Source organism: Rhododendron vialii, chromosome 13a (assembly GCF_030253575.1).
Source record: "Rhododendron vialii isolate Sample 1 chromosome 13a, ASM3025357v1".
NCBI lineage: Eukaryota > Viridiplantae > Streptophyta > Magnoliopsida > Ericales > Ericaceae > Rhododendron > Rhododendron vialii.
In genome coordinates, this window is record NC_080569.1 from 25621819 (window position 1) to 25649511 (window position 27693).

The window sequence follows — 27693 nt, forward strand, 5'->3', positions numbered from 1 at the left end:
TCTCCTTTTTCTATTTCAAACTAGGATGGATAATGCTAGGTAGAGTTTGCTAGTATGGTTCATCTGTTGTTTACTGTGAATGCTTAGTGTGTAGGGTAAATTTACCGGCCCACAAGCAGTTATTGTAACACAATATGGGTTGGCTAACCAAAATTATGAAAGGCTCCAGCCACAAAATCTCTGAAGGGCAATATCAGGCGAAGTATGGGGATGAAAGAATTTGGGTCGGCCCTTCTACTACGGTATACTTTAATTTTTTGGTCACTTTCGATGCTGTAATATTTGTCTTACTGATATTGTGCATGTGCCATTCCATTAATCTTGTCTGTTATCTCATTGTGGTTAGGGTAAGGTAAGCATGTTTTCAACAAATGATGTGGTTCCAATGCTCAAAAGTCACACTGTTATTTATTTATGACTTCCTAGCTTTACTCCCAAATTCTTTTTCCTGTACTTGTTATTATGTTTGTTGGGGGACTTGGGTGCAGGATGCATGGTCAGATTTTGAGACGGAAGACGTTGATCATGCTATTGCACTTTCCCTTGCGGAGGAAGATCATAAAGGGAAAAAAGTAATTGGTAAGTAAACATAACATGCTCAGTAATATTCAAGGAGAGATTGAGACTGGGAAAGTTCTCATGACTCTTATCTAAATTATTGACGAAGTGTCTTGAAGATCATTTCTTTAGTACCTCTTCCTTTGTGTATTCTCCTTTATTGCTCTTTATATGGGCATGTATCCTCTGTGATAAAGTATTTTACTTGCATTCTACTGAGTCGCATTTTGTGTGTGAATACAATTTGTGTGGCCCGTGATCTTGAATATGAGCTCCTCTTTGATGGATCTTGTGGGTGCCTAGCCTAATCGCTCTGACCTGCACAGGGAGCACAGGGAACGCACGACTAAGACTTGACCGGGGGTGTTCCCGGCAAGGTCCTCCGGCGAGAGGATGAGAATGTGAAGAGAGCAAAGAAAGAGTCTAGGGTTTTAGGTCTAAGTTTGGGCTGCATCACTTGGTATTTATAGAGTTTGCTTGGCTTGCTCTCCAAGTACAGGCACATACCTTGCACGGGTCGGTTGGAGTCATCGTGACGTTAGAGATAAGGTTGGATAACCGTTTCTGGGGTGAGTTGGCACCCCCATGTGCTTTAATCATTATCTCTTGGCGTAACCGTTCCCCTGGTTTTGGGAAATGTGGCATTGAGAGTGGCCGAGCCAGGAAGCGGACGGCTCGGGGAGACAGAGGGACGTGATGAAGTCATCTGTCTGTGCTTTGACTTTGGCCGAGCCGTTGAGCGGTAAGGTGAGATCCTTATCCGAGCTTCGGGCTTTGCCGAGCTTGGGCTTTGGCGACGTTAGGTTCGACCGTGGCTTAGCTCCGACCCGTCTCCATTGAGCATGTGGGAGCCAATTTGTTCGGCCTACTACAATAGCCTTTATACTTCTGCCAATGCCCTTGTATGGCAAGGATTGATCCTGAGCTGGGCCAATAACTTGGAGCATAGGGATGGTTTTCCCGAGTCGTCTTATCGACAACTTTTTCAAAAGCTGCAACCGCCGGAGTTGAGCCCCAATGGATGGGTGCCAGGTGTCGATCATCGCGTCGGGGTGGCAGATGAAGGGACGTTTGGCATGTGAGAGGCTCTGAGCGGTTGTCCTATCGTGGCCACGTGTCATATGTTGAGTGGCTCATGGCTCAGCGGGATAATGATGAGGCGGGAAATTTGAACCGTTTCCCTTCCTCCATATAAAGTGGGACGAGAGGAGAGAGACGGTTACTCTTCGTGTTTCTCTTTCTAGAACCAGAGCTTCTCTCTTTAACTTCTCGCATCCAGGCTTCAATCCAGATCCAGATCTCTTAATTCAAAGCTCAAGTTCCACAGAAATCTACCGGTATGAGATCGTTTCATTATGTTTCTACCATCTTATTCAGCTTTGGCATCATTTTTTTTATCGATTCTTTGCATTTTTTGGAAGTTTTGTTCTGAGTGAATAGTGGAATACTGGGGTGAACAGTGATGTTCATCCCCATCTTCAAACTGTTCTTTCGAGCCCCAGTAGTGGCACTGGTTGGCTTTGGCCGAGTGTGTCCATCTTTTGATGTATTCACCGAGCAAAAGAGTTTAGACCCTAGGTTAGCTAGATGCCGAACCCTTGCAACCGTCTCGACCGTGGTGAGCCAAATAGGATAGGTCGAACCTTGTGAGTCTTTTGACTTTCTTTCCGACGCCGAATTTTCATTCTTTGCTTTCCTTTGATTTTGTTAGGTTTGGCCCACCCGGTCATCTTCATCTCCTCTGATTCCAAAAGCTCGGGAAGCGACTCTGCGGACTCGTTGGTCAGGAGGCTAATTGACAGACATAGGAACCGAAGCCGAGGCTCTTCCTCCGTTTCTTTGAACATGTCTGCTTCCTCAAACATGTCCGACAATTTGAACGCCGAATGAGAGTTCAACACCACACCGGAGATCACTCTAGCCCCTTCCACTGTGTTGGAGGCCGACCTTCAGAGGGGGTATGAGGCCGAGTCTAGGTTCAACACCGGTGCGGAGGCTTCAACTTCTACGCTGAAGGACGCAGATCTGTTTGACCAGGGCCGACTGTGCCCCCACGCCCATTTCTTTAGTGGCGACCCAAAGGAGTACCAAAACTTCTGTCGAGAGTATGACATTCGTGCCGACGTGATGCTCAATCAAGTTAGGAGTGATTAGATTAAGGATAAGGCTCAGGACCGTCCTGAGCATATTATTGTGCCTCTCATGGCCATTTGTGAAGCCGGCCTACGGTTCCCTCTTCACCCTTCCTTAGGGAGGTCCTGTCAAGATTTAGCCTTGCCCAACACCAGCTGGCCATAAACAACTATAGGATCATCATGTCTATCATTGCCCTTAAGGAAAGCCAGGGGTTTGAGTTCACAGTCGCCGACCTGTTCCATACCTACACCATGTCCTGACACGGCCGAAGCGGGCGTCGGTACTTGACAAGCCGCCCAAAGATGGAGCCCTTGATCACTGGCCTTCCGGATATTGACAAATGGGCCGATTTCTATCTGGAAGTCCATGGACACTACGAGTTCGGCGATGCGCCGAGGCGTCACTCTGTATCGAAAGTTAGCGACATGAGAGGTCTTGCAATTTTGCCTTCATGTGTCTTGTTTTTGGATTTTGATTCTAGTCTCCTGTCTATCTGACATTATTTGTTCTTTGCAGCGCTCGGTCCTAGTTCCAAGGGTTTGCACACCAACTCCGTCGCCGAGCACTGTGAGACCCTGAAGGCTCAGGCTTACTGAAACGCTCCCACCCTTCTTGAGTACGTTCTGTCATACAAAGGGGTGCTTAGGAAGAAAACCAAAAAGAAGGAAGGGGAGCCAATCTTGAAAAAGAAAGCGGGGCCTTCAGAAACTCAAGGGGCCGGGAGAGGACAAAAGTTGCCAAGAGTTAGGTTGCCGACTTTTAGGAAGTCGGCAGATTACTGGTTCGGCTTGGAGAATGAGGTCTAGGAACCAATATTGCCAGGACTCAACATGCCGCTCCGAACTGTCGTTCCAATCTTTGATGACGATATGTCAAGAAGAAACGTTCCTCGGCCAGTCATACCAATTCGCACTCTCGCCCTGGCTCGCTCCAGAGTTCCTCCGGACACTTAGAGGGAGAAAAGGCAGAAGACTTCTCATGATACTGTACTGCAAAGTAGCTCCGGACCTGCGCAAACTGAGGGCAGCAATGCTCTTACGCCGAATGTCACTGTTCCTAAGCTTCATTTGGAGACAACAGAGCCCCCGGTGGAGGCAGTCGCTCGGCGGGAGTTCAGCCCGTCCTACGCTAGACTTGATGGGAGGAGTTGATGATTCTGTTTAGGCCGAGCCTGGACTTGCTGTCACCCTTTTGAGAGGTTTGGCCCTGCCGAAGGATGTGGAGCAGGTGCCATCGGAGCTCATGCTGAATTTCGTGGAGATGTGCTCTCACCTGGTGGTGCAAGTAGTTCTTGCTTTGGTTACTTTTCCATTTCCTTTAAACTTGTCGATTTCTAATCTTTTGTTTGTTAGGTCGAACAAGCTGCTCTCAAGGCCTCCGACAAGGTGACGAAGGTGGGCGCCGAGCATGAGCGTTACAAGAGCGATCGAGACACGATGCGTTAGAAGGTCAAGGCATTGGAACAGCAGGCGAGGGTTGCAGGTGCTGAAAATGAGAAGTTGAAGAATGAGATGGCCAATGTGAGGACGGAGGCTGAGGCCGCCCGAGCTGAGGTTGAGAAGATGGAGGAAAAGGAAAAACTGAAGGCTGCTGATCTTAAGGGTTACACGGCCGATATCAACCTAGCTGCGGAGGAGTACACCAAGGTGGCGTGCGACATAGTGAATGATGAGCTTAAATTGAGGCTGCCCGACTTCTATGAGCTTGGGTATCAAGCCAACGCCGTTGCAATGATTGGGGTTATGGTGATTGAGCCCGGGACAGGTTTTCTAAATCAGCTTCCCGCTTCTGTGATTCCAGAGAGCTTGATTTGCCTTATACTGCCAAAGAGTGCAAGCCATTGCCTCCCGAGGAGGACGATGAAGAGGGAGGGGCTGAAGTGACGGCTGAAGAGCAGGGTGAGTCTAGTGGTGCCGAATTAGGAAAAAGCAGTCGAGGAAGAGAACCAGGATAAAGTTGCTGAGGAAGAGAATCAGGATAAATTGTTGGTCAGTTGCTGTAGTTGAATTAACCTTTAACTTTCTAAAATCCTATTAAGTCTTTTGAACTTGATTCATTTGGACTGGATGGCTCCGAACATCTGGAGTTTGCCGTGCCAGGTGTAATAGTTGAGACTAGGGAATTTACCGAACAATTGGCAGCTTGGTTTTTTGATGTAATAGATTGTGGGAGGGCGGCACTGAACGATCTACCACGCCGTGTCTCCTTGCTTAGGAATTCCACATCACTTTTAATTTAATGTCAATTTTGGACATGGTTTTGAGGTTCGTTCTAATGCCTTAGAAATATTTTGATCATGTTGCTGTTTTGAGTATGTGATTGTTCGTAGCCCCCACTTTGGTTAGGGCTTGACCAAAGTGTCGAGCCTTGACCAAAGTATGAAAGCCTTGGAAAAATTCGAGTAGTGCCCCTACTTTTACCGATGGCTCGACCAAAGTGTCAATCCTTAGCCAAAGTAAAAGATTCTTAGAGAAAATTTGATTAGTGCCCCCTACTTTTGCTAAGGGCTCGGCCAAAGTGCCAGTCCTTAGTCAAAGTATGAGGGACTTAGCGGATTTTGGAGTTTGTGGGTGGTTTACTCACCGAAGCGTGAGTATAACCGAGTTGTGGCCAACCTTAGTGTTTTGCGAAGCCGAACCATAGCGTTAGTCCCGGCCGTAGTGTGGGTCTTAGGCTCAGTGGACCATATGTCTGAGGTGCTTCTAGGGGCATCATAATGGTCGAAGCGGTGGCGCAGTCGCCGTTTGTAGAAGTGAGACCGAAGTCATCGTTGATATTTTTTGGCAAATGCCGAATGCGACTAATACTTAGAAATTTTTTGGGGACAAACATAAGGAATTACACAGAGACGTCGATTGCCGAGCAAGACATGGTACTTGTATTGAAAATTGCAACGAAGTATAGGGAAATAAAATGTCCGAGCGAAAGTTAGACTTACATAGGATAGATGGTGGCCGTAGCCTACACAAAACATGAAATAAACAAGGCCGAAGCTGAAACAGAACATAAAAAGATAGCTTGGCCGAAGCCGAGACACGCCATCCTGGAATTTCACATGTATGCCTTCAACTTTTGGGCATTCCATGGGTTAGTGAGGATCTTTCCAACCATGTCCTCCAAAACATAGGCCCCTTCTCTAGCTATCTGAACGACGCAGAATGGTCCTTCCCAATTTGGCTTGAATTTGTTTTTTTTCTTGGCTTGGACAATTTTCCTCCACACCAAGTCATCAGGCTTGAAGGTCTTAGTCTGAATGCTGCGGTTGTATCCCTTTGCCACCTATTGCTGGTATTCTGTAAGTTTTAGCCGAGCATCGTCTCGATTCTCTTCCGCCAGTACAAGTTCTTGTTCCACGGCTTCTTTGTTGGTTTTTGGATCAAAGTGCTCTATCCTTCGGGTAGGAAATTTGGACTCGAGAGGGATGACGGCTTCCATGTGGAACGCCATACAGAATGGTGTCTGCTAGTGGAACACCGAGGGGTGGAATGGTGAGCCCATAAGAACCTGGGCTGTTCCTCGACCCATTTACCTCTCTTTAAATTCAGCTGACGCTTGATGCCAGCACAAACTGTCTTGTCGGTAACCTTGGCTTGTCCATTTCCTTTTGGGTAAATAGGAGTAGAGTTGAAAAAACGGATCCCGAATTCTTCGCAAAGGTTCGTGAGGCCATTCCCAACAATCCCAACAAATTGTGTGCCGTTGTCGGAGACGATAGCATACGGAAAGCCGAACCGTGTCACAATGTTCCTCCAGAAAAAACACCGGACGTCAGCCTCAGTGATTGTAACCAGCGGTTCGGCCTCTACCCACTTGGAGAAGTAGTTTGTTGCTATGATGAGGAATTTGAATCCACCAGGTGCCGTCGGCAACTTGCCAACAATGTCAAACCCCCACTAGGTGGAAGGCCAAGGACTGGTGATTGGAGAGCGATTTTGTGCAGGTTGTTGGGGATGAGAGAAAACAATTGGCACGGTCGGCATTTCCTTACAACCTCTTCACAATCCTTCTTCATGTTCTTCCAAAAGTAGCTCTGGCTCATGGCTCATTGGCATAGTGAGCGGCCGCTAGAGTGACAACCATAACTGCTGGAGTGGAGTTCAGATAAGATAGTCGACACTTGTGTTGGATGGACCACTAGGAGGTACGGCCCGAAAATAGACTTTCTGTAGAGCTGGCCACTCTCAGATAATAAGTAGTAGGCAGCCTTGTTCCGAAGCCTATAGGCTTCCTTTTTGTCCATCGGTAAATGCAACAATCTCGTCCATTCAGCTCGGACCGAGCTCCACATTCAGTACCTCTTGTTCTGTTTCAAAGGTTGGTTTCTCAATATTGCTGAAGTTGATCGTTCGGTACTTCACATGCCGAAGAAAGGCCGGCGAGTGCATCGGCGTGCGAGTTGTGCTCTTGGCTTATCTTCTCAATCTTGAATGTCTTGAAACTTTTGATCAATTCGGATGCGGTCGCTTGGTACTTTAGCATTCTTGGGTCCCGAGCTTCTCGAGGACTTGATTGACAATGAGTTGAGAGTCGCAGAAGACGGTCTTCGACTTGCATGGCAATGGCGGTGCGTAGGCCAGCTAAAAGGGCCTCATATCCTGCCTCATTGTTTGTGGCTGAGAAGTCTATGGTAATAGCACTCTCATGGAGAGTCCCACAAGGAGAAACCATGACAATTCCAGCTCCTGCGCCATTGTTGTTGGAGGCACCGTCGACATGTAGGCCTCAAGTGTCTCCTTGGATTAAATGCCAAGTCTTGTTGACCCCTGGTTGTTCGGTTGTGGGTTGGGGTGATGCCAGATTGATGAGATTGCTTGTGTCTTCGGGAGTCAGCTCTACGATAAAGTCGACTAAGATCTGTCCTTTGATTGCTGTCCTCGGTTCATAACGGATGTCGAAATTGGCAAGTTCAACGGCCCATTTAGATAACCGATTTGAGAGGTCGGCCTTTCGGAAGAGGCTTTTGAGGGGGTGCGCCATAAGGACAATTATGGTATGAGATTGAAAGTATGGCAGAAGCTTTCGTGCTGCCAGCACGAGTGCGAGCGCTAGTTTTTCAAGTGGGAGGTAGTGTGTTTGGGAGGTAAATTGGTTTGTCTTTTACGCCTTCTCGCCGAACCAGAGCTGAACGTACAACGTGGGGTGAGATAGCAAGGTATAAGTAGTGGTCCTCAAACTCCTTTGGCTTGACAAGTAATGGAGCTGAACTGAGGTAGCCTTTGAGTTCGGCCAAAGCCGTGTCGCAATCTGTTGTCCATTCAAAGCTTCGTCGGTTCTTTCCTTTTAGGGCGTGGAAGAATGCATGGCACTTGTCCAAGGACTTGCTGATGAATTTGTTCAACACTGCTGCCATGCCCGTCAGTCGTTGAATTTATTGAATTGTCCTTGGTGGCTGGAGGTTTGTGACGGCCGATATGTGACAGGGGTCGGCCTCGATTCCTCGCCTTGTGACTAGGTGCCCGAGAAACTTTCCGCCTCCAACGCCGAACGCACATTTTTCTACGTTTAGACGGAGCTTGTGCATCTGTAAAACTTCAAATACGTCGGCCAAATGGCAGAGGTGGTTTGACTCCTTCTGGCTCTTGACAACCAAGTCATCAATGTATGCTTCAACTGTATGGCCGGTCTGGGAGTGTAGCATTTTGAAGATAGCTCAAGTGAAAGTTGCGCCTGAATTCTTGAGTCCAAAAGGCATGACTCAGTAACAGTAGATTCGGTATGGAGTTATGAACTATGTTTTCCCCATATCGTTGGGGTCCATCGCGATCTGGTGGTAGCCTCGGTAGGCGCCCATGAAGCTGAGCCGAGCGTGTCCAGCCGTGGCGTCGGCGTCCACCAACTGGTGGATCTTCGAAAGGGGAAACAGTCTTTGGGGCAGGCGTCATTTAAATTAGGGTAATTGACGCAGACCCTCCATTTTCTGTTTTTCTTCGTCACCACGACGGTATTTGATAACCACGTGAGATACTGGACTTCTTGTATTGCGTTTGCTTCGAAGAGTCGGTTGACTCAATCAATTACTGCCTCGGTGTGCTCCGGGGCCGAGCGTCTAACCTTCTGTACCACAGGCTTCCAATCCTCCTTGACGTTAAAGCTATGGCATATGAAGCTCGGATCCACGCTTGGCATTTCATAGGGAGTCCATGCGAATACTTCGATGTTTTGTTTGAGGAACTGGAACATCTCCTCACGCACGGCTTCGCTGAGCGAAGAATCGAGCAGAAAGAAGTGGGAGCCGTCTTCGTTGAGAGGCATGGTTACGAGGTCTTCAATAGCTTTTTCTTCGGCGGGCTCGCCAACGTCTTCGAGGACTGCCAAGTCGGGAACTTCGACCCATTGGACTTGCTTCGGGGTTGTTGCATTGTGGACGGCCGAGACGTAGCACTTCTTGGATGCTAACTTGATCGCCGCGTAGGTCTTTTTCCGACCATTGGCACCGATGAAGCGGACCATCTGGTGGTCGGTTGAGGCGATAGCTTTCATGCTGTGGAGCTAGCTTCGGTCAAGTATTGCGTTGTACGGGCTTGGTACGTTCACGACGACAAATTCGACACTTAACGTAGCCGTGCCGACGATCGGAAAGAATACTTGGTCGAGCGGCCAAACCGGGGCTCCATTGAATCTAATGAGGGGTACTTCCGCCGGCTGGAGTGCAGATTCTGGGAGATCAAGTTTTTTGAAAAGGTCGTAGTACATGACCGTTGCCGAACTGCCTTGGTCGACGAGAACATGCCGAATGTCATGCGTGCTGGACGATAAACCCAAGAGCGTCGGTGTGAGGGGTTTGCACCCTTTCGAGGTAACGCTCAGTAAAAGTGATTGTCCATTTCGGTAGATCCTCCGTTCTCTGTCTCTTGGAGCCGGGTCCAACCGAGAGCACTTGCTTAGAAGTGGAAGCTTGATCGAGCTCGATACGCAGCTGAGCTTCGGACTCTTTTGTTATTGGGCCATGGATGACGTGGATCACCATCCGCTGCTCATTGGGGTTCGGGAGGACAGCCATGGGCTGGAGGGCGGGAGTTTTGGCTCGGTCTATGTACCGGTTCTGGTGACCCTGGGCCATAAGACGCTCCAAGAGTGCTTTGTCCGGAGCACAAGCCGTCGTGTAATGGCTGAGCTCGTTGTGATAGGAACATTTCTTTCTTGGGTTTTGATCTGGCTAGCCCGTGTCCGTGCCGGGCTTGCCTGTCGGCCACTTGAAGTAGGGTTCCCGCATGATCTCCTTGAGGAAAGACCAAATGGGTTCTTTGAAAATCGTTGTCTCAGCCACGTAATTGTGCTTGGTTGGCGCTTCTTTCCTTGATGTTGTTCATGTGCTTCTTCGGCTAGGATTGCGGGGTGGGCACTTATGCCACAAGCTGAGGGGTGGTTGCTGGCAATGGAGCAGTTGGGTTGGGAATCCCCTGAGCGGCTCGGTCAGCTTGAAGTTCCTCGAGGCCGCAGAACCTTTCTACAATTAGCATTAATTCGTCCATGCCGTGTGGGGGTTGGATTGCCAATTTGTCCAAGATCTTGCTACCGGACTCCAATCCATTTTCAAAGGAACATGCGGCCCAATAGCCGTCAATCCCAGGAATTTCATTGAAAAGTTGCCAGTAGCGTTCGGCATATTTCCTGAGTGTCTCGTTCAACTGTTTCCTCATTTGGGGCAGGGACTTCGGTTCCTTGGCCGTTTTGTTGCTCGTTGTGAACCGGGTGTTGAATGCCCTTTCAAGCTCAACTAGGTTCCGAATGGATCCAGGGGCAATTTGTTGAACCACTGGAGTCCAAGAGAGCCGAGGCTAGAGGGGAATGCTTTGCATTTGATTTCATCCTTTAGGGTACAAAGGGCGATAGTTTGCCGAAAGTGGATTAAGTGTGTATAGGCCTCACAGGTATTCGGATCGAATTTGTTGAATTTTGGCAAGTGAAAGGTAGGCTCTGGAGGCTCGTTGATTATGTTAGGCGTGATGGGTGAGATGCCGAGCTCCTTCAACTGCCATTCGAATCCTAGGTGTGGAGGTTTGCCGTGCCCATCGTTCTCGACTTCTTGTACTCCTTATCCTTGGGGTCCCTGTCCGAAGGTTTCTCATGGTGCTTGCGCCAGGGCTGCTTCTTCATCTCCGAGTCCACTCAGCGAAGACCGTCAATGGATTTCTTTGTTGTGCCGTGTTTTTGGTTCGTAAGTTTGGCTTTCATTAGGAATTTCGACACGAACTCCTTTGCTGTCTCGTCGAACGTTTCGGCTTCCAAGTTCTCATTGGGAATTTCTCCAAAACGCTCGGAAACGTGGCGCCTTGTCTCCACCGTGGCTTGGCTATGATGAGATGCCATGCTACGGGATTTTTCCGCATGACCGGTTGAGTAAGTGCTTGTGAAAGAGTCGGCGGTGTCCCGGGATCAGCTGCGTTCTTGATGGATTCTCGAGCGACGTGTAGCAGATGTAGTCGGTTGTCTATAGACAATCAACTCCCTTGCGTCGCCGTTCTCAAGCGTGAAACCGAGACGATCCTTCATCGAACCGCAGTAACCCGTCTCCAAGGGCAGCTTCTGCGGCGGTGGAGGAGGTGTTGGCTATCGCCGCCTCCGACCACCAGCAGATTTTGAGGTTGCGAGGACGTCTTTCATGTGTTGCTTCATCTGAGCCATCTCCGCCCTTAAGGCAGCTATCTCGTTGTCCCGTCGCTGTAACAGCCGGATGTATGCCTGCTTTACGTCGTCCTGAGCCGGAGAGAGCCCAGAGCTTGTAGGGATCAAGATTGACATGTGTCCCGCCGTCGGTAGCAAAACTGGGTTTCCACTAGGGTCCTTGGTGTCAGAGATGGAACCGTGGAACCGTCTGGTAGTTCTCTGCCCGTCGTGGCCAAGATTCAGAGGTTGTTTCGTGAAGAGATAATGGTTGAAGGGATCTTGAGCCGCCGTGAATCAGAAGCGTTTCACGTCGGGTTCACCAATTGTGTGGCCCGTAATCTTGAATATGAGCTCCTCTTCAATGGATCTTGTGGGTGCCTAGCCTTCTCGCTCTGACCTGCATAGGGAACGCATGACTAAGACCTGGCCGGGGGTGTTCCCGGCAAGGGCGCTCTGACCTGCATAGGGAACGCATGACTAAGACCTGGCCGGGGGTGTTCCTGGCAAGGCCCTCTTGCGGGAACACCCCCGGCTAGAGGATGAGAATGTGCAGAGAGCAAAGCAAGAGACTAGCGTTTTAGGTCTGAGTTTGGGCTGCATCACTTGGTATTTATAGAGTTTGCTTGGCTTGCTCTCTAAGTACAGGCACATGCCTTGCACGGGTTGGTTGAAGTCATCGCGACGTCAGAGATAAGGCTGGATAACCATTTCTAGGGTGAGCTGGCACCCTCATGTGCTTTAATCATTATCTCTTGGCATAACCGTACCCCTGGTTTGGGGAAAATGTGGCATTGAGAGTGGCCGAGCCCTGACTTTGGCCGAGCCAGGAAGCGGACGGCTCGGGGAGACAGAGAGACGTGATGAAGTCGTCTGTTCGTGCTTTGACTTTGACCGAGCCGTTGAGCAGTGAGGTGAGATCCTTATCTGAGCTTCGGGCTTCGCCGAGCTCGGGCTTTGACGACGTTAGGTTCAGCCGTGGCTTAGCCCCGGTCCGTGTCCGTTGAGCACGTGGTCCGAGCTAATTCGTTCGGCCTACTATACAATGCGAAATTGTTGCTACTTTTTCTATAGTTGTAACTTGATGTGACAATCCTAACCCATATTTTTTAACCCGCCCAAATCTGCCCACTCAACCCGCCCCGCCCCGCCCCGCCCCGCCCATATTGAATAATGGGTTGAACCCAAATAAAACCCATATCTACATGGGTTTAAAATGGGTGGAAAATGTGTTCAATATGGGTTAAAATTAAAAGACTCATCCCCTTCACAAGAATGAACTACTGTGATGTTGAAACCCACTTTCTCGCCTCCTGTAGCTAACAAACCACTTTTCAGTCTTTCATTATTCAATAAGATTTAAATTCTCTCTCTCTCTCTCTCTCTCTCTCTCTCTCTCTCTCTCTCTCTCATTTCCAATGACTAACGATGTACTCGACGTCGAGTTTTCTGCAATTCCAAGCCGTGATTTACTCGGGATTTGATTCGAGGAGCTTCGCGCACATTTCTAGGGCTTCTTTCGTATAACTGAAATGATCAACGCAAATTTAGGGTGCATTCTTTTTGATTTTCTTCTTCGTTTTGTGTGTATTGTTCGTCTTTTCTTAATTTTTGTTAGATTCGTGTGATATTTTTTGGATTATTCATCTGTCTCGACGAGAGATGTCTAGAAAGTACAAAATTATGACCAAAAGCAAAAAAAAGTTCACTAAAGATGGAAAAAGTGTCAAATAGTTGTCTTATTTGTCTAAAGTATCGTCTTATTTGAATTCTTTCAACATTGGTCCATACGTTTCAAAAAAACATCGGTCCATACTTTTGTACTTTTTCCGATTCATCTCGTCGAGACGAACAATTAATCGCAAAAATTACGACAAGAAGCTCAACAAAAAGTTACGAAAAGTAAAAAAATATCAAAATAAGTTCCAGACTTGTATAAGTTAAAAAGAAAGCAACCTTACAAATTAAACATCCAAAAAAAAAAAAACCTAATATTTTAGATTACAGAGGTTTAAACGTATACAAGTAGATGTATAGATTGTATATGTTGTTTGGGAAAAGTGATTAGAGTGTTAATGAACACAAATAACTATTATTTATAATATGAGATACGCTGTTACAATACTTGACTGAGTAATGTGGGACAAAGACTAAAAGTATTCTAACGCTCTCTCTTAAGCTGGAGAATAGATATCATAAAGTCCCAGCTTGTTACACAATGACTCTAACCGTGGCTTGAACGACTTAGTAAACATATTTGCCAATTGAGCTCTTGTAGACAGAAACAGAGTAGCTATCACACCTTTAGCTAACCGTGGCTTGAACGACTTAGTAAACATATCTGCCAATGTGAATTGCCGCATGATTATCACAATATAGATTCATAGGAAGTTTCACCTCATATCCGATTTCCTCGAGAAACGAGCGTGTACCCATGCAACCTCACATGTTATGTGGGCCATTGCTCGATACTCTGCTTCTGCACTTGATCGCGCAACCATTGTTTGCTTCTTGGTCTTCCAATTAACAAGATTTTCACCCAAAAAGACACAATACCCTGTAGTAGATCTTATGTCGGATGGTCCTCCTGCCCAATCTGAATCAGTAAATGCCTCAACATGCAAGTGCCCATTAGCCCGGTATAAAAAATAAAGTTCTAGATGTGCCTTAAGATACTTCATGATTCTAACAACAGCCTCCCATTGTGGAAGGCAAGGAGCAGACATAAATTGACTCACAATACTGACGGCAAAGGATATGTCCGAGCAATGAGCATGCAATAATAAGATAATTTAGCTTACCAACCAAGCGGGCATGGTGATACTGTTCCGGTTTTGAAAATAACTCCCCCTGATCAATACAAAGTTTGACATTGGGATCCATAGGGTTCTCAACAAGCTTAGTCCCTAACAAATCAAATTCTTCCAGAATATCCAACACATACATTTGTTAAGTTAAACTAATGCCATCTTTAGATCGCGCCACTACAATACCCAAGAAGTATCGCAATTTTCCCAAGTCTTTGGTATGAAACTCACGCTGTAAGAAACCTTTCAACTCATCAATGCCTTTCTGATCATCGCCAGTAATGATAATATCATCCACATAGACTATCAATAATACCTTTCTGCGATCAGATGTGAGAAAATACGGAATGATCACACTGACATCGATGCATGCCAAATCGAAGAACGGCGTCACAAAACTTGCCAAACCAAGCTTTAGGAGACTATTTAAAACCATACAATGCTTTTCGAAGATGACACACATGATTAGTCTCCCCCTGAGCAACAATCCCTCGTGGTTGCTCCACATAAACTTCCTCCTGAAGATCCCCATGCAAAAAAGCATTCTTAACATCCAACTGAAACAGGGGCCATCAAAGATTGGCCGGAAGAGAGATAAGAAGCTGAACATACCCAAGTTTGGCAACTGGTGAGAAAGTCTTAGCATAATAACACCATATGTCTGAGTATAACTCTTGGCAGCAAAACGTGCTTTGTAGCGCCCAACAGACCCATTAGGATGATATATTTGGCTGTGAACACCTAACAACACCCAACAATGGTCTTTCCAGGCGGAAGAGGTACCAACTCCCAAGTGCCCTTATGATGAAGGGCTGACATTTCATCCTCATGCACGAAGAGATGGAGATAAGTGAGCATAAGCGACATAATGATCTATGGGATGAGAAGTACAAGTACAAGTACCAGTACCTTTGCGAAGAGCTATGGGAAGAGAGTCGGGAGAGATGTCCGGATCTCGCAACGCAGTGGAAGATGTGGTAGGGGAGGGGGAGAGGGAGGGGGGATGGGAATTTTAGACCGATGAGCATAGACCTGCAACGGCGGTGGAGATGGAATTGCTGTGAGTATGTAGTGAGACGGATCCAATGAAGATGTGGACGGGAAAAAAATGTAATAACTCATTGAAGGTTACATTAGCACAAACAAATTCACGACGAAGATTAGGAGAGTAACATTTATACCCCTTCTGAGTACGAGAATACCCAAGAAACACACATTGGACAGATCAAGGATCCAGTTTATCCCGTCCTGGATCCAAAGTATGAATATAACATGTGCACCCAAATATGCGAGGGGGTAGTGGATGAAGTGGACGACCAAGAAACAAAACATTGTGTGGAATCTGACCCCCTAGAACTCTACACGGCATACGATTGATAAGGCATGCTGCAGTAAGAACAACATCACTCTAATAGGATTTGGGTACTTGTTGAAATAAAAGAGCACGGGAGACCTCTAGCATATGTTGCAACTTGCGTCCGGCAATCCCATTTTGTTGTGCAGTTCGAGAACAAGATGTTTGGTGGATAATACCGTGATCATTAAAGATTACAGACAAAGCATTACGATAATATTCATGAGCATTATCAAAACGAAAAATACGAATAAGAACATCAAATTGAGTTTTTATTCATTGATAAAATGACTTAAAAATGGCATACAACTCAGACCGTTCTTTCATAAAATAAACATAAGTAATTCTAGAATCATTCACAAAAATAACAAAATACTGAAAACCAGTATGCGACGAAACATGGATAGGACTCCGAATATCAGAATGAACTTAATGAAAAGGTCTTGACACTTGTCTCTCTATCCTAGGGGGAAAGGAAACATGATGGTGTTTACTCACATGGTAAGACATTGACACGACCACAAGACAGGACCAGCCGCTTGAGATTTTGAAGAGATGGATGCCCGAGATGACAGCGATGTTGATATGGTGAAACAGAGGACTGAAGTCTCTCTCCCTTGTTGTCCCCCATCGAAGAGCCGACGAGGAAGTATTGGTCTCCGGCTAAATTTGCAGGCACCGTGATGAGGTCCTCGATAGATTTCTCATCCTCGTTTCTTCCGACATCCTCCAATGCCGGTTGGATCTGCACCTAAATCCAATGCACCTGTTTGGACTGTTACACCTTACTGCTGCCACATGGTAGTTCTTTGATGCGACCTGGTCGCCGAGAAAGTCTATTTGACGTCCGTTCGCCCCGATGTAACGCAACACTTGGCAGTAGGTTGACGCGACGGTCTTCATGCCGTGCAGCCATGCTCGGCCGATGATGGCGCTGTAAGGGCTCGAGACGTCAGCAACTGTGAATTCTGTGTGAATGATCACAAATCTGGTCCGGACTGGCTGTGTGATGCGTCAGATCGGCCATACCGGTGAGCTATTGAACCTGACCAAAGGTATGTTGGACGGGCTTAGGTTCAGCTCAGGAAGGCCAAGCTCCTTGAAGAGTGAGTAATACATGATCTTAGCGGAGCTGATGTGGTCCACCAACACACGTCGAATGTTTCAACCATCGATCTGGAGAATGACGACCAGAGCGTCGTTGTGAGGGAGCTGCATGCGGTCCAGGTCTCGCTCAAAAAAAAAGATCGTCTAGGGGTCCTTGGTCCAGCTTTTCTTGAGTGCCGGGCCAACAGACATCACCTCCTTTCTGGCCGTCGCCATTTGGAGCTCCAGGCGATGCTCGACTGAGGAGCTAGCATGTCCGTGGATGTCGTGGATAGTGCAGACCTCTCCATCGTCATCTTTCTAATTGTTGTTGAGTTGAGCCTTCTCGAGGGTCTTCCCTTGGTCTACCCACTTATCTAGGCGCCTCTCCGCCACCAGCTTTTCAAGGTAGGCTTTGAATTGTTTACAGCTGGTTGTGCCGCGGTCCCGTTCGTCGTGGTAGGAGCATATGGCTTTGGGGTGTTTCGAGCGGCTGACACTGAGCTTCTTGGTTGGTCGCTCGTAGTACGATTCCTTGGAGATGTCCTTAAGAATATTGTCGTTGAAAACAGTCTTTCCCGCCTCGTATTCCCAAGGCCGAGGACCGTTTTTACCCGCTGCTGGACTTTTGTTAGCGGTCTTCACTTTGTTGACTTCCTTTTGGTTCCCGTGATTGCTGGCGCCCTTCGTTACCAGGTTCTGCTCTACTGCTACGTGCTCCGCCTTGGCCTCTTCAAGGCTGTACCACCTTCCGAGCCGGTCCATGAGTTCGTCCATGGTTTTTGGTTTTGCCATGACGAGATCCTCATAGACCCATTTCGAAGGACGTGACGGCTAGACTTTGGTCACACCGTTTATTTTGTTAAAATTTTTCCAGTAACGCTTCATGTACTGCGTAGGGTCTCGGACTTGTTTTTTCTGAGGTTGAGCAGGTGCTTGACGTTCTTCTTTTGACGCGAACTAGTCACGAACCGGTGCAAGGAGTTAGAGAGATCCTTGAAGCATGAGATTGAACCGGAATTGAGGCGGTCAAATCATAAGAGGCCTAGTTCTCCTAGGCTTGATGGGAACACTTTGCACAGGAGGGCGTCATTACAAGAGTGCAGCAACATAACCTGCATGAACTATACCAGATGGGTGTACGCGTCAGTTTTTATGTCATACTTGGTGAATTTTGGCTGGGAAAAGCCAGCCGGCAGCATGACCGAGTTGATCTCCTCGGTCAAGGGTGAGGAGACCATCTGGTTTAGGAGGATGTCTTTTAGTGGTCCGCTGCCGCTTCTCTTGGGTTTTTCCTTCATATTTTTTTTTCTTGTTCTGGCGGAGAGACCTGTCCCGCAGCTTTAGGCAGTCGATGGGCGTGGTCTCAGTGGACACCTTGGGGGCCATTGCGATGTGATCCGAGCTTTTTGATGGGTTCGTCGTTGGGGTGGCCGCCGCAGTGGCTTTCATCCGTTTTTGTTCTCCCTTCCATGACAACGTCCGTCATGTGCCTCACAGGCAGAACGCTCTCTCCAACGTTCAGCTTTGGTGCCCGAACGACGTGGGTCGCTCAGACATTCTTTCAACCGTCTGTTGAGTTGTCGGTCAACGGCGGTTTCATGGCTAGACGTTTTCCCTAGCTTAGAGTCAGGAGGATAACAACACGAGTGGGTACTCGCCACTGAGACCTCTCTGAGCTGTTTGTGGACGGGAGGGCATTTTGGAATTTCTTCATCGCGTCGTGGTAGCGAAGGGCTAGACCTCCTGCGTCATTCCCCGTCACCTCAGCGATCGTCGTCTCATACGGGAGACAGGCAGTCCTTGGCTAATCTTTTTGGTTGGCGGTCATGCAGCTCTTCGAAGTGGCATGGAGTTTGCTCTCTCCAACCACATGAGCTACAAGACATTCAAGTACGTTGGTCTTTGGACGTCCTCCTTGAGCTGGCGGAGGTCGTCCTGCATGGAGCGCTAGATCTCGTCTCTAGACTCCAAACGTTGGTCTAGAAGACGGATGTAGGCCCTGTGGTGTGGCTCTAAGGCTTAACCTTCGCCATTGCAGAACGGATTTAGCTCGGCAGGGTGTTTAGTCCAAGGAGAGGCACGTCGTGGAGGTTCAAGTCGATTTCCACCATTTTGTTAGGGGTAGGTGAGGAGATCTGTGAGGGGGAGGTGAAGAAGGAAGAAGAACAACAGTTGAAGTTTCACGTTGGGTTCACTAATTGTGGGGTGGTGTTCACTCTTCTATCTAGGCCTCACTCTCTCAAATTTGGGTTACTTTTCTTGGGTTTGATCTGCTAGCCCACTTCTTCCTCTACCGATCACTGCACAGATTGTGAATGGTTAGTGCCTTCCGGTCGAAGGTTGCCGGCGGGCACTCCAATGACTAAGTTCCAACTCAAGAAGAGGAAAGCCAAACTTAGTAGGGGAGAAGAGAGCATATGGTTTATAACTATAGTATTTATAGAGGAGTTGGAGGCCAAGTTAGCGAGGGAGCATGCTCCCCTCGTGCCGAGGTGATGTCACCGACCACCAACCCCCGCCTGAACGCAGAGCCAGGTTGTAGTTCAGCCTTGAGCTTGTTGACCAGCGCATTATTGAGCTACTTGGATGCACTAGGTTGGACCCGTACACCCGTACCAACGACCGATGGAAGTCTTACCCTCGCCCAGTCGGGGACGGCGCCAAGTGTCGGTATTGGGTGACGACGCGTGGCCAGACCGTACATGTACTGTGCGTCGATCTCATTGTTTACTGTTTGTCCATGCCACGTGGTCGACCAAGACTGGCACCACTTGGCCGTACCGATTTGTTTCATATTGGAGCACTTGAGATTCACTGCAGTCTCTAAACATGACCCGGGCCAAGGCTCCGACCTGGCTGTCCCCCAAACAGATAGGGAATCCCTATGCTCCTCATTCTTATCCTTTGCATGTGGGCTTAGGAGGCCATGGGCCCAATAGGCCCATTGGACTAAGAGTGATATTCCGGCTTACTACAGGAAGTATATTTGTGTCTTCAACATCCAGGGGAAAACAGATACTATCTAACCTATTGAATAAAGAAGTATCATGTGTCCCTTGGGTTAGTATTACATTGAGCTTCTTAACAGTACTTCTTGACATTCAGTAAAAAACCATTTTGTAGTTGTAGGTACATAGCTTATGATGATGTGCAAAATATAGTCGTAGGAAAGGTGGTTCTTATATTGATTATTGAATAATTGCCACATTATATCTTCTCCTTGCTGTGTTGCCTGTTGTAGACGTTAGTTCTAGTTGAATGAAGAATCAAACATGCCTTCAATAAGAGGGAAGGCACCTGGTGCTTTCTTTCATTTGTTATTGGTAACTCTAATTTTGTTTTCTTATTGCTCTACTAGATGATGATACTGATGCGTACCCAGAAAAAGATGCTGATACTGAATCTCATTTTGAGGAAGATGAGCAACTTGCCAAGGCTCTTCAAGAAAGTCTGAATATTGATTCTGCACCAAGATATGATTATGGAAATCTGTTGCCACCCTACCCATACTATTTTCAGTCTGGGTACAGGTAAATCGTTTTCTTGCAGCAGTATTCTGAATTTGAATGTGATACTTACGTTACATTGGTTCGGCAAGAAAATAAAGCTAGCACCCATATACATTTTTTTCTTCTTTTCTTGCCTCCTGTCTTGACTTGTTTCTTCTCATTTATCAGTCTTTAACTATAAGGGTGTCAATTAATTAGCTAGCTATTGGTGCACTGGAAAGGAAGTCAAAATTTCAACATCAAAGTATATTTATGTTAGGATATGTGCTTATGCCACCGTTACCCTCGTGAAATGTGCTAGAAGTTTCATGAAATACCTACGTAGATCTTTCATCTCTTTTTTCCAAATTTTGATTTCGAACATGGTTAGAATCGAGAGCAAAGTTGAACGTATAACAGCAGATTCATTATGCTTTAGTTCTCCTTCGTTTCCAACCACTTTTTGCACATGCAGATGCAAAGATTCATTCACTTAGAGAGGCATATATATATAATTGAGGCTAAAACCTCATAGAAACCAAAGATTTAGTACCATGCTAGTTTGCCAATGCTTCCAAAATCAAAAAATATTAGAAAGCGGCCCTAATAACATCAATCAAGTTATCCAACGTATTTTACTATGGTAGAACTAGTAGACTTTACACTGAGGTGTTCTAGTTATGGGAGTAAAACATCCAGTTTTTGTCACACAGTGAGTTAGCTTGCTTGGCAAAGTTGTGCTCTGAACCAGTCACATACTACATAATATGAGAGCAGTTTGGAAGATGAAATTTTCCTTCTGCAGCATACGCCTTCTCTGGCACACACCTGAACGTGTTATTTGAACGATGTTTGATTCTAGGATCTGTGCCGGTTGCAATGCTGAAATTGGTCATGGACGATTCCTGAGTTGCATGGAAAATTTTTGGCACCCAGAATGTTTCCGGTGTCATGCTTGCAATTTACCAATTTCGGATTATGAGGTTCAAATCTAGTTAAAGCACATTTTGATTTTTTTTCCACTGCCCAGCAAAGGGTTGATATCTTCGGCTGCTTTCCCTGACAGTTCTCCATGTCTGAGAATCGCCCCTACCATAAATCCTGCTATAAAGAGAAGCATCACCCAAGATGTGATGTTTGCAAGAACTTTGTAAGTGTCTTCCTTCCATCTTGAAATAATTACTTCATACTAGATTAGTTCTTAAATTACGTTTAGAAAGAACATCTCAATTATCAGACAATATATATAAGCAATCCCAATAGACCATTTCCTATAATTGAGGGTGAAATTCATGGGTTCTAGTTCTACTGTCTTTCACTTTGGTCAATAGCTGAAAAAGTATTGTTTCGAAATCTCACTAGCAAAATAAGTAGGGCACTATGCATTGAAATTAATGCTATAGTGCCTTGTCTGAATTTAGTTCTCTGACAAACAATGTTTGACAGGCCATCAGGGTGGAAAAACATAAAGTTGGTGGCCAATTTAAAATCTTCAAGAAGTTAGTAGTCCCTGCCATCTAGTGACTGCAAAATAATGGTATTGGTGCTAAAGGAATTCAATGCAAAGTGACCCAAGGCCCTCAACTCTTCCACAATGTTGCTTAAAACTTTATCTCTAGATTTTGTCAATAACTAAACATAACAGAAATAAATATCAGAAAAGCTTTCCACCAAAAAGGATACATTTTATCTTCTGTACTTGTGTTATGTTCTTGAGCTTATAGCATTCTGATGCACGACTGGTTTATGGGAATTTCTTTGAGAATGACAAAAATGACAAAACCAAGAAGGGCACTCCGTTAAAATGATGCATATTTCTCTGCAATTCTTGACATGCATCAATTTCCTTTTCCAAATAGGAATATGAAACCTACTTTGGCACAGAATCACTGGTTTCACTTGGAAATAAGTGTTAACATTCAAATTGTGTGTTATGCTTATTCTCTGGTCCCAATCAACACTTCGAAAATTAACTATAGTGTCCAGAACAGCACTGGAAGCTCGAAGTCTTACCTCAATACTCAACATTGTGAAACCTTAACTTGGTGTCATAGTTATTTGCTATGAAGCACCGACACTGCTACAGGCCCCATGTCCAACACAAACGCGGGGACATGGCAAAATACTTATGAGACACGCCACGTGGTTTGTCCAATAAATTTAATTAATTTTTTTAGAGGGACACGTATGGGGACATGGCCAGGGTTGAATATGCAATTTTTTTAATTTTTGGGGGGTAAATGTGTATTACTTCAAATATTTTGGGTTGAAAGTGTAATATGATGTATATATGATACTTGTTTATATATATTGAAGCTTCATGAATATACATGTAACAATATTTGCACTAGTATAAAATAAATTTTATTTATTTGTTTATTTTTGTCGTGTCCCCTGTAATGTCCGTGTCCGTATCCGTGCTACATAGGTTATTTGCATCCTTTGTTATGGTGGTACTTTTGTTGGTTAATTGATTTTCATCGGGAAAGATTAATTGCCAATCAGAGGTTTCGTACTCTTCATAGTGAACATTTGGTACTCAAGATTGACATGGAAGGAAAATATTTCCATATGACTTCAGGTAGAAACTCCCCAATTTGGGTCATTTTCGAAGCAATAATTTGCACTTTCATCTCCTTTGTTCTTCGATTTTTGTGAGTCTTCTTACGCATATCCCCAGTTGGAATGATTACCAACTTTTCAAGGTGGTGAATCTTAACATCTTTCAATACCCAAAGCATGTTATTAATGAACATTTTAGACTAATATTTCCATATGTGTTAGTTTTTGTTATAACGCTAACCATATGGTGCCTTCAGTATCTCTACTAACTTTCATCTTTGTCTAGATACCGACAAATGCAGCTGGTCTCATTGAGTATAGAGCACATCCTTTTTGGCTTCAAAAATACTGCCCAACACATGAACATGATGGGACTCCTAGGTGTTGCAGCTGTGAAAGAATGGAGGTGAGTTTGGGGTAAAAGTATAGTAACATAAGAATGAAAAAAGAAAATGCAGAAAATTGTTATTACTGCTCCCAATTAGTCTTTGTAGCTAGCCAATTATCACCAAAGCTTCTTTTGTTAGCATTGTTTCTAAAAGCTTTCCTGTATGTGCAGCCAAGTGACACGAGATATCTGGTGCTTGATGATGGTCGGAAACTATGTTTGGAGTGTCTGGATTCTGCAGTCATGGATACACATGAGTGCCAACCTCTTTACCTTGAAATACAAGATTTTTATGAAGGCTTAAATATGAAAGTGGAGCAGCAAATTCCATTACTTTTGGTCGAGAGACAGGCTTTAAATGATGCCATGGAAGGAGAGAAAAATGTGAGGTTTTTTTTTCTTCTAAGATGGGAAAAATATGAGGTTCATGCAATGAAATTGTTGCAACTCAATATTTATCTAATGTACATCAATACACAGGTTCTGTTGAACTGTAATCAGAAGCTATTATTCACAATTTTTGTTATCGTTTGTAGGGTCATCATCACTTGCCTGAAACAAGAGGACTCTGCCTATCAGAAGAACAAATCGTCAGCACTGTATGCGACTAATTCTCTAACATCTCATCCTTAGATTCTGAGGACTTAACTATATTGAACAAGTAGTTACTCATTCAATACATACTTATTTGACCAAAATAATCAGATTTTAAGGAGGCCGAGGATTGGGGGCTACCGCATAATAGACATGTTCACAGAGCCTTATAGGTTGGTTCGTCATTGTGAAGTGACAGCTATCCTCATTTTGTATGGCCTCCCTAGGTAATTCTTGTTAATTTATGTTCATCTATATTCTAATTCATTCTCTAGTTTTGGTTTCTGCTGTGAAATGACACCCCTTGTATGAAGCAGGTTGCTGACTGGGTCAATCCTTGCTCACGAGATGATGCATGCATGGTTGCGGCTCAAAGGTGCTTTTTCTGATTTGTGTGAAATAGTACCTTAAGGTTGTGATTGGATTAAGACTCCGTTTGTTTTGACGAAAAATATTTTCCTATAAATTGTTTTACCTATTTTTTGGTGTTTGGTTGGGCAAAAGACAATTACCATGTAAAATATTTTTGGTCATATCATGTGGTTGAAAATGTTTTCCTCTTTGAAAGGCGCAAGTAGTTTTTGGTTTTCTACTCCTTCCACATGCTCAACCAATATCTTTGTGTCTATTGCCCTCCTCCACAGCCTTGTCTCTTCCACCAACCTTATCATTCTCAAAATCTATAGAGTCAAAGCACTCAAACCTCACAATCAACCTTAATCGTAATATAAAATCCCATCTTGAATCTTTTGAATCTTTTGATGCTCCATTGATATCTCTTCTCTATTGATATGTCACGGTGAAAATGGGGTCCGAACTTCATACATCCTGATGATATAAGTAGATATTACATAAACATATATCTACACACACATGTATGTATTTGCAAATACTTTGTGTTTGTATAATTGGGGTTATGTAAATCAAAATTTTGGTAGGTCAATCGGTGGTTTAACAAGTTAATAGGATAGGATAAAAAAAATTTGAAAAAAAGTTGGGTTCATATTCGGGTTAAATTAAGAATGTGTATGCGATAGGGGAGAGAGGTAATTTCACATCGTAGTTTCTTTTTTTTTTGGTCAAGCGGAAAATAGACACATCGTAGTTTCAAGTATTTGCCTAAACATGAACTTGACTCAAGGTGATTTCTCTCGAAACCTTTTGTTGTGAAAAATACTTTTCACTATCAACCAAACACCCAAAAACATAAACAAAAATTTTCTTTTTGCAAACTCATTTTTCATGGAAAATATTCTTCAGTGAAAAATATCTTACGCTACAGAGCCTGGGTATTTTGATATTCAAAAAAAGAAAAAAGAAAAAAGAAAAAAAGATTTAAGGGTTTTGTGTTTGTTTTTGTGTGTGTGTGTGTGTGTGGGGGGGGGGGGGGGGGGGGGGGGGGGGGAGATTTATTAAGGGAAGGGAATGGATAGGAAAACAGAAAACAAAAGAAATAATTTTCTTTTTCTTCACAACACATTTTGTTTTCTGTCTAATATGCTGAAGATCAATTTTTTATTGGAGTGCTTTGTAGGTTACCGAAATCTAACTCCTGATGTGGAAGAAGGTATCTGCCAAGTTTTAGCTCATATGTGGCTAGACTCCGAGATTGCAGCTGGTTCTGGTAGTAGTGTTGCTTCATCTTCGGAGTCATCATCTTCATATTCTTCTAGTTCCACATCATCAAAGAAAGGTAAACGATCTCAATTTGAGAAGAAACTTGGTGAGTTTTTTAAACACCAGATAGAGTCGGATACTTCAGCGGCCTATGGAGAAGGATTCAGAGAGGGTAACCAAGCAGTGCTCAAGTATGGCTTGAAAAGGACCCTCGACCATATTCGGCTGACAGAACGCTTTCCTTAATTGAGGAATGATATGCTTGGTCGGTCATTGCTGTCTCAAAATGAAAACTTACCCTGTTGTATTAATTCTGTATGATGGAAACCTGTAATGTAGAAAGCATGATAGTATTCATTAAATAAGCAACATATGCCTACATTGTTATGAGGAAGTTATGTTACCTCGTTAACATTGGCCCGACATGTTCTAATACTTGTTGATATATAGAAAAAGGAAACAATGAACACAAGGAATAGTTGGATTTTATATTGCACGGAGTATTAGCCTTCTTAGTTTCTTCTAAAATGAAAGCTCCATCAACTAGGCGTGATGGTGCATCCGGCTTATTGGAGAAGAAATTTGTCTGATGTGTTATTGTTTTCCATTACTTCGTATTCGTGTTTTATTTATATTTTGTATTTCCGAGAAACTAGAGTAACATGTCATAATGAAACATTGGAAGACATTCATCATTTTCATATCATATTTGTTTTCCTAACCCTCTATAAGAAGAACCAGTTGGGAATTGGAATTGCTAGCCAATTTTGGCTGATTTGGACAATTTTACCCCTCAATTGGAGGGCATCTAATGTTGGCTAGGTGGGTATGCTTGTCTTTTCAAGTTTCCTATGCGTTGGCGTCTTTCTAAAGCCTGGCAGTAATACGTGGCTCTGCTGTGTGAACACGTACTCCACTGACTTTCCTCTCTCCCTCTCTCTCCGTGAATTCTACACACAGACAATGCCATTTCTTCTTCGATTGGAGAACACACACACACTCTCTCTCTCTCTCTGCGTTTTGCATATTCTTGGGTTAGGGTTTTGGTTAGGAGAAAAAGCAGAGAAGAAATGGGCCAACAATTGTTGATCTACAGCTTCGTGGCTTCAGGAACGGTGATCATTCGCCGAGTACACTGACTTCATGGGGAATTTGATCAGCATCGATGGAAGTGAGATCGATGAGGTTCAGATGACCGTAATTAGGTAAATATTCACCTTACTCGAATAAGTTTGTTTATTTCGATTTCATATTTGTTGATTGAATCTATATGTGCATGTGTGTAATGTGTTGTTTGTCCATCTCAATGAAATACCATCACCTTTGACAATGCTTGTTTTGTGTTTTATTAAATTTTTTTTATAGATTTTGGTTCAATTATCTTTGAATGAATTCTTAAAAAAAAAAAATCTCTCTCTGAAAGAAATATTAGCACAATAACTATTCATACTTTACAGACCTATGTAATCTTGCTCTTGCCTGTTGATGTGAATAGATGTACCATCTTTTTGTCTAGAACAGTTGATCTGAGCAGCTCATCGTACATATATGAATTACTTTACTCTCTCAGATTTCCTTACTAATCTTATATATTTTAGCTCTGATTTCTGTGTATATGTTCATTATATTTGAGTCTCAAATTAATTTCATGTTCTTAAATATTTAGGGCTTCTTTTCATTTTAGATTAACAAGTAAAGTTTTTGGCAATCAAAGTCGTTGATAGAGGATCATGGCAAAAAAGAAGATGGCAATCAGTTCCCAGAAGGTGGCCTTGCCTTATTAGTTCTTTCTTCTTTTGTACTCCTTCCGTCCCTTATTAAGTGTCCTGTTTCGTAACTTCAACTTATTAAGGAGACATTATCATTATACATTTCACATCAACTTTTATCTCCACTTTTTCTACTTACCATCTATGGAGACATCATCGTTACACTTTTACTCACTAACTTTTCAAAATGGAATGTACTTTTAGGGGCAAAATAAAAATACAAAAACTTTTACCCACTAACTTTACAAGATGGATACTTGTTAAGGGACAACCCAAAATGAAATACTAGACTCTGAAAAACGGATGGAGGGAGTATGTTTTGTTGGTTTTTCTGTTGAGAGTAATTAGAAGTGTGAAATATTTTGCCCTTTTTAGTTTTTCCCTCTCCGTATATATTTAAATTTGTTGTGCCTAACGCATTGACCTATCTTGATCTCGCATGTTGTCTTACGTGGTGTAGTAAATCGATTGTGATTCAAATTAGTCATACCCAGGTTCACAAGAGGCGTAATTTAATTAGAATCCTAATTTTTGTTGGATATAATGATGTTCTTTGAGATGTTGTATGCAGGGATGTGAGATTAATGGATTTTCTAACTACAAAATAATGCAATGTTCTGCTAAGCTGATTGATGATGCTTTGACTATTTCTTTTTCGAAGAATCATAACGAGAGCCCTTCAGACTACAATGGCAAGTCTTTTGCACTTGTAGTGGCAACCTCAACT

At 44.4% G+C, this 27693-nt stretch overlaps 1 protein-coding gene and 1 long non-coding RNA gene across 12 annotated transcripts in view; both read left to right on the plus strand.

The window, feature by feature from the left end:
* Window positions 1–25693, plus strand: part of LOC131312334 (protein DA1-related 1-like) — a 28066-nt gene extending 2373 nt beyond the window's left edge. For 7 of the 11 annotated variants that reach the window (XM_058340023.1, XM_058340027.1, XM_058340025.1 and 4 more), the window contains 11 exons: window positions 95–242; window positions 489–579; window positions 19907–20078; window positions 20899–21019; window positions 21103–21186; window positions 22885–23004; window positions 23158–23370; window positions 23523–23585; window positions 23692–23807; window positions 23898–23956; window positions 25115–25693. In XM_058340023.1, coding sequence (XP_058196006.1) covers window positions 135–242; window positions 489–579; window positions 19907–20078; window positions 20899–21019; window positions 21103–21186; window positions 22885–23004; window positions 23158–23370; window positions 23523–23585; window positions 23692–23807; window positions 23898–23956; window positions 25115–25443 — 1476 coding nt within the window. In that variant the 5' untranslated portion in view covers window positions 95–134 and the 3' untranslated portion in view covers window positions 25444–25693. Of the gene's footprint in view, window positions 1–87; window positions 243–488; window positions 580–19906; window positions 20079–20898; window positions 21020–21102; window positions 21187–22884; window positions 23005–23157; window positions 23371–23522; window positions 23586–23691; window positions 23808–23897; window positions 23957–25114 lie in introns of all 11 variants that reach the window. The other 4 variants (XM_058340029.1, XM_058340024.1, XM_058340030.1 and 1 more) reach the window with 1 other exon arrangement.
* Window positions 586–4186, plus strand: LOC131312335 (uncharacterized). Its single transcript, XR_009195842.1, has 2 exons — window positions 586–3978; window positions 4047–4186. It is a non-coding gene; the product is annotated as an uncharacterized LOC131312335 (long non-coding RNA).
* Window positions 25694–27693: the final 2000 nt, after the last annotated feature.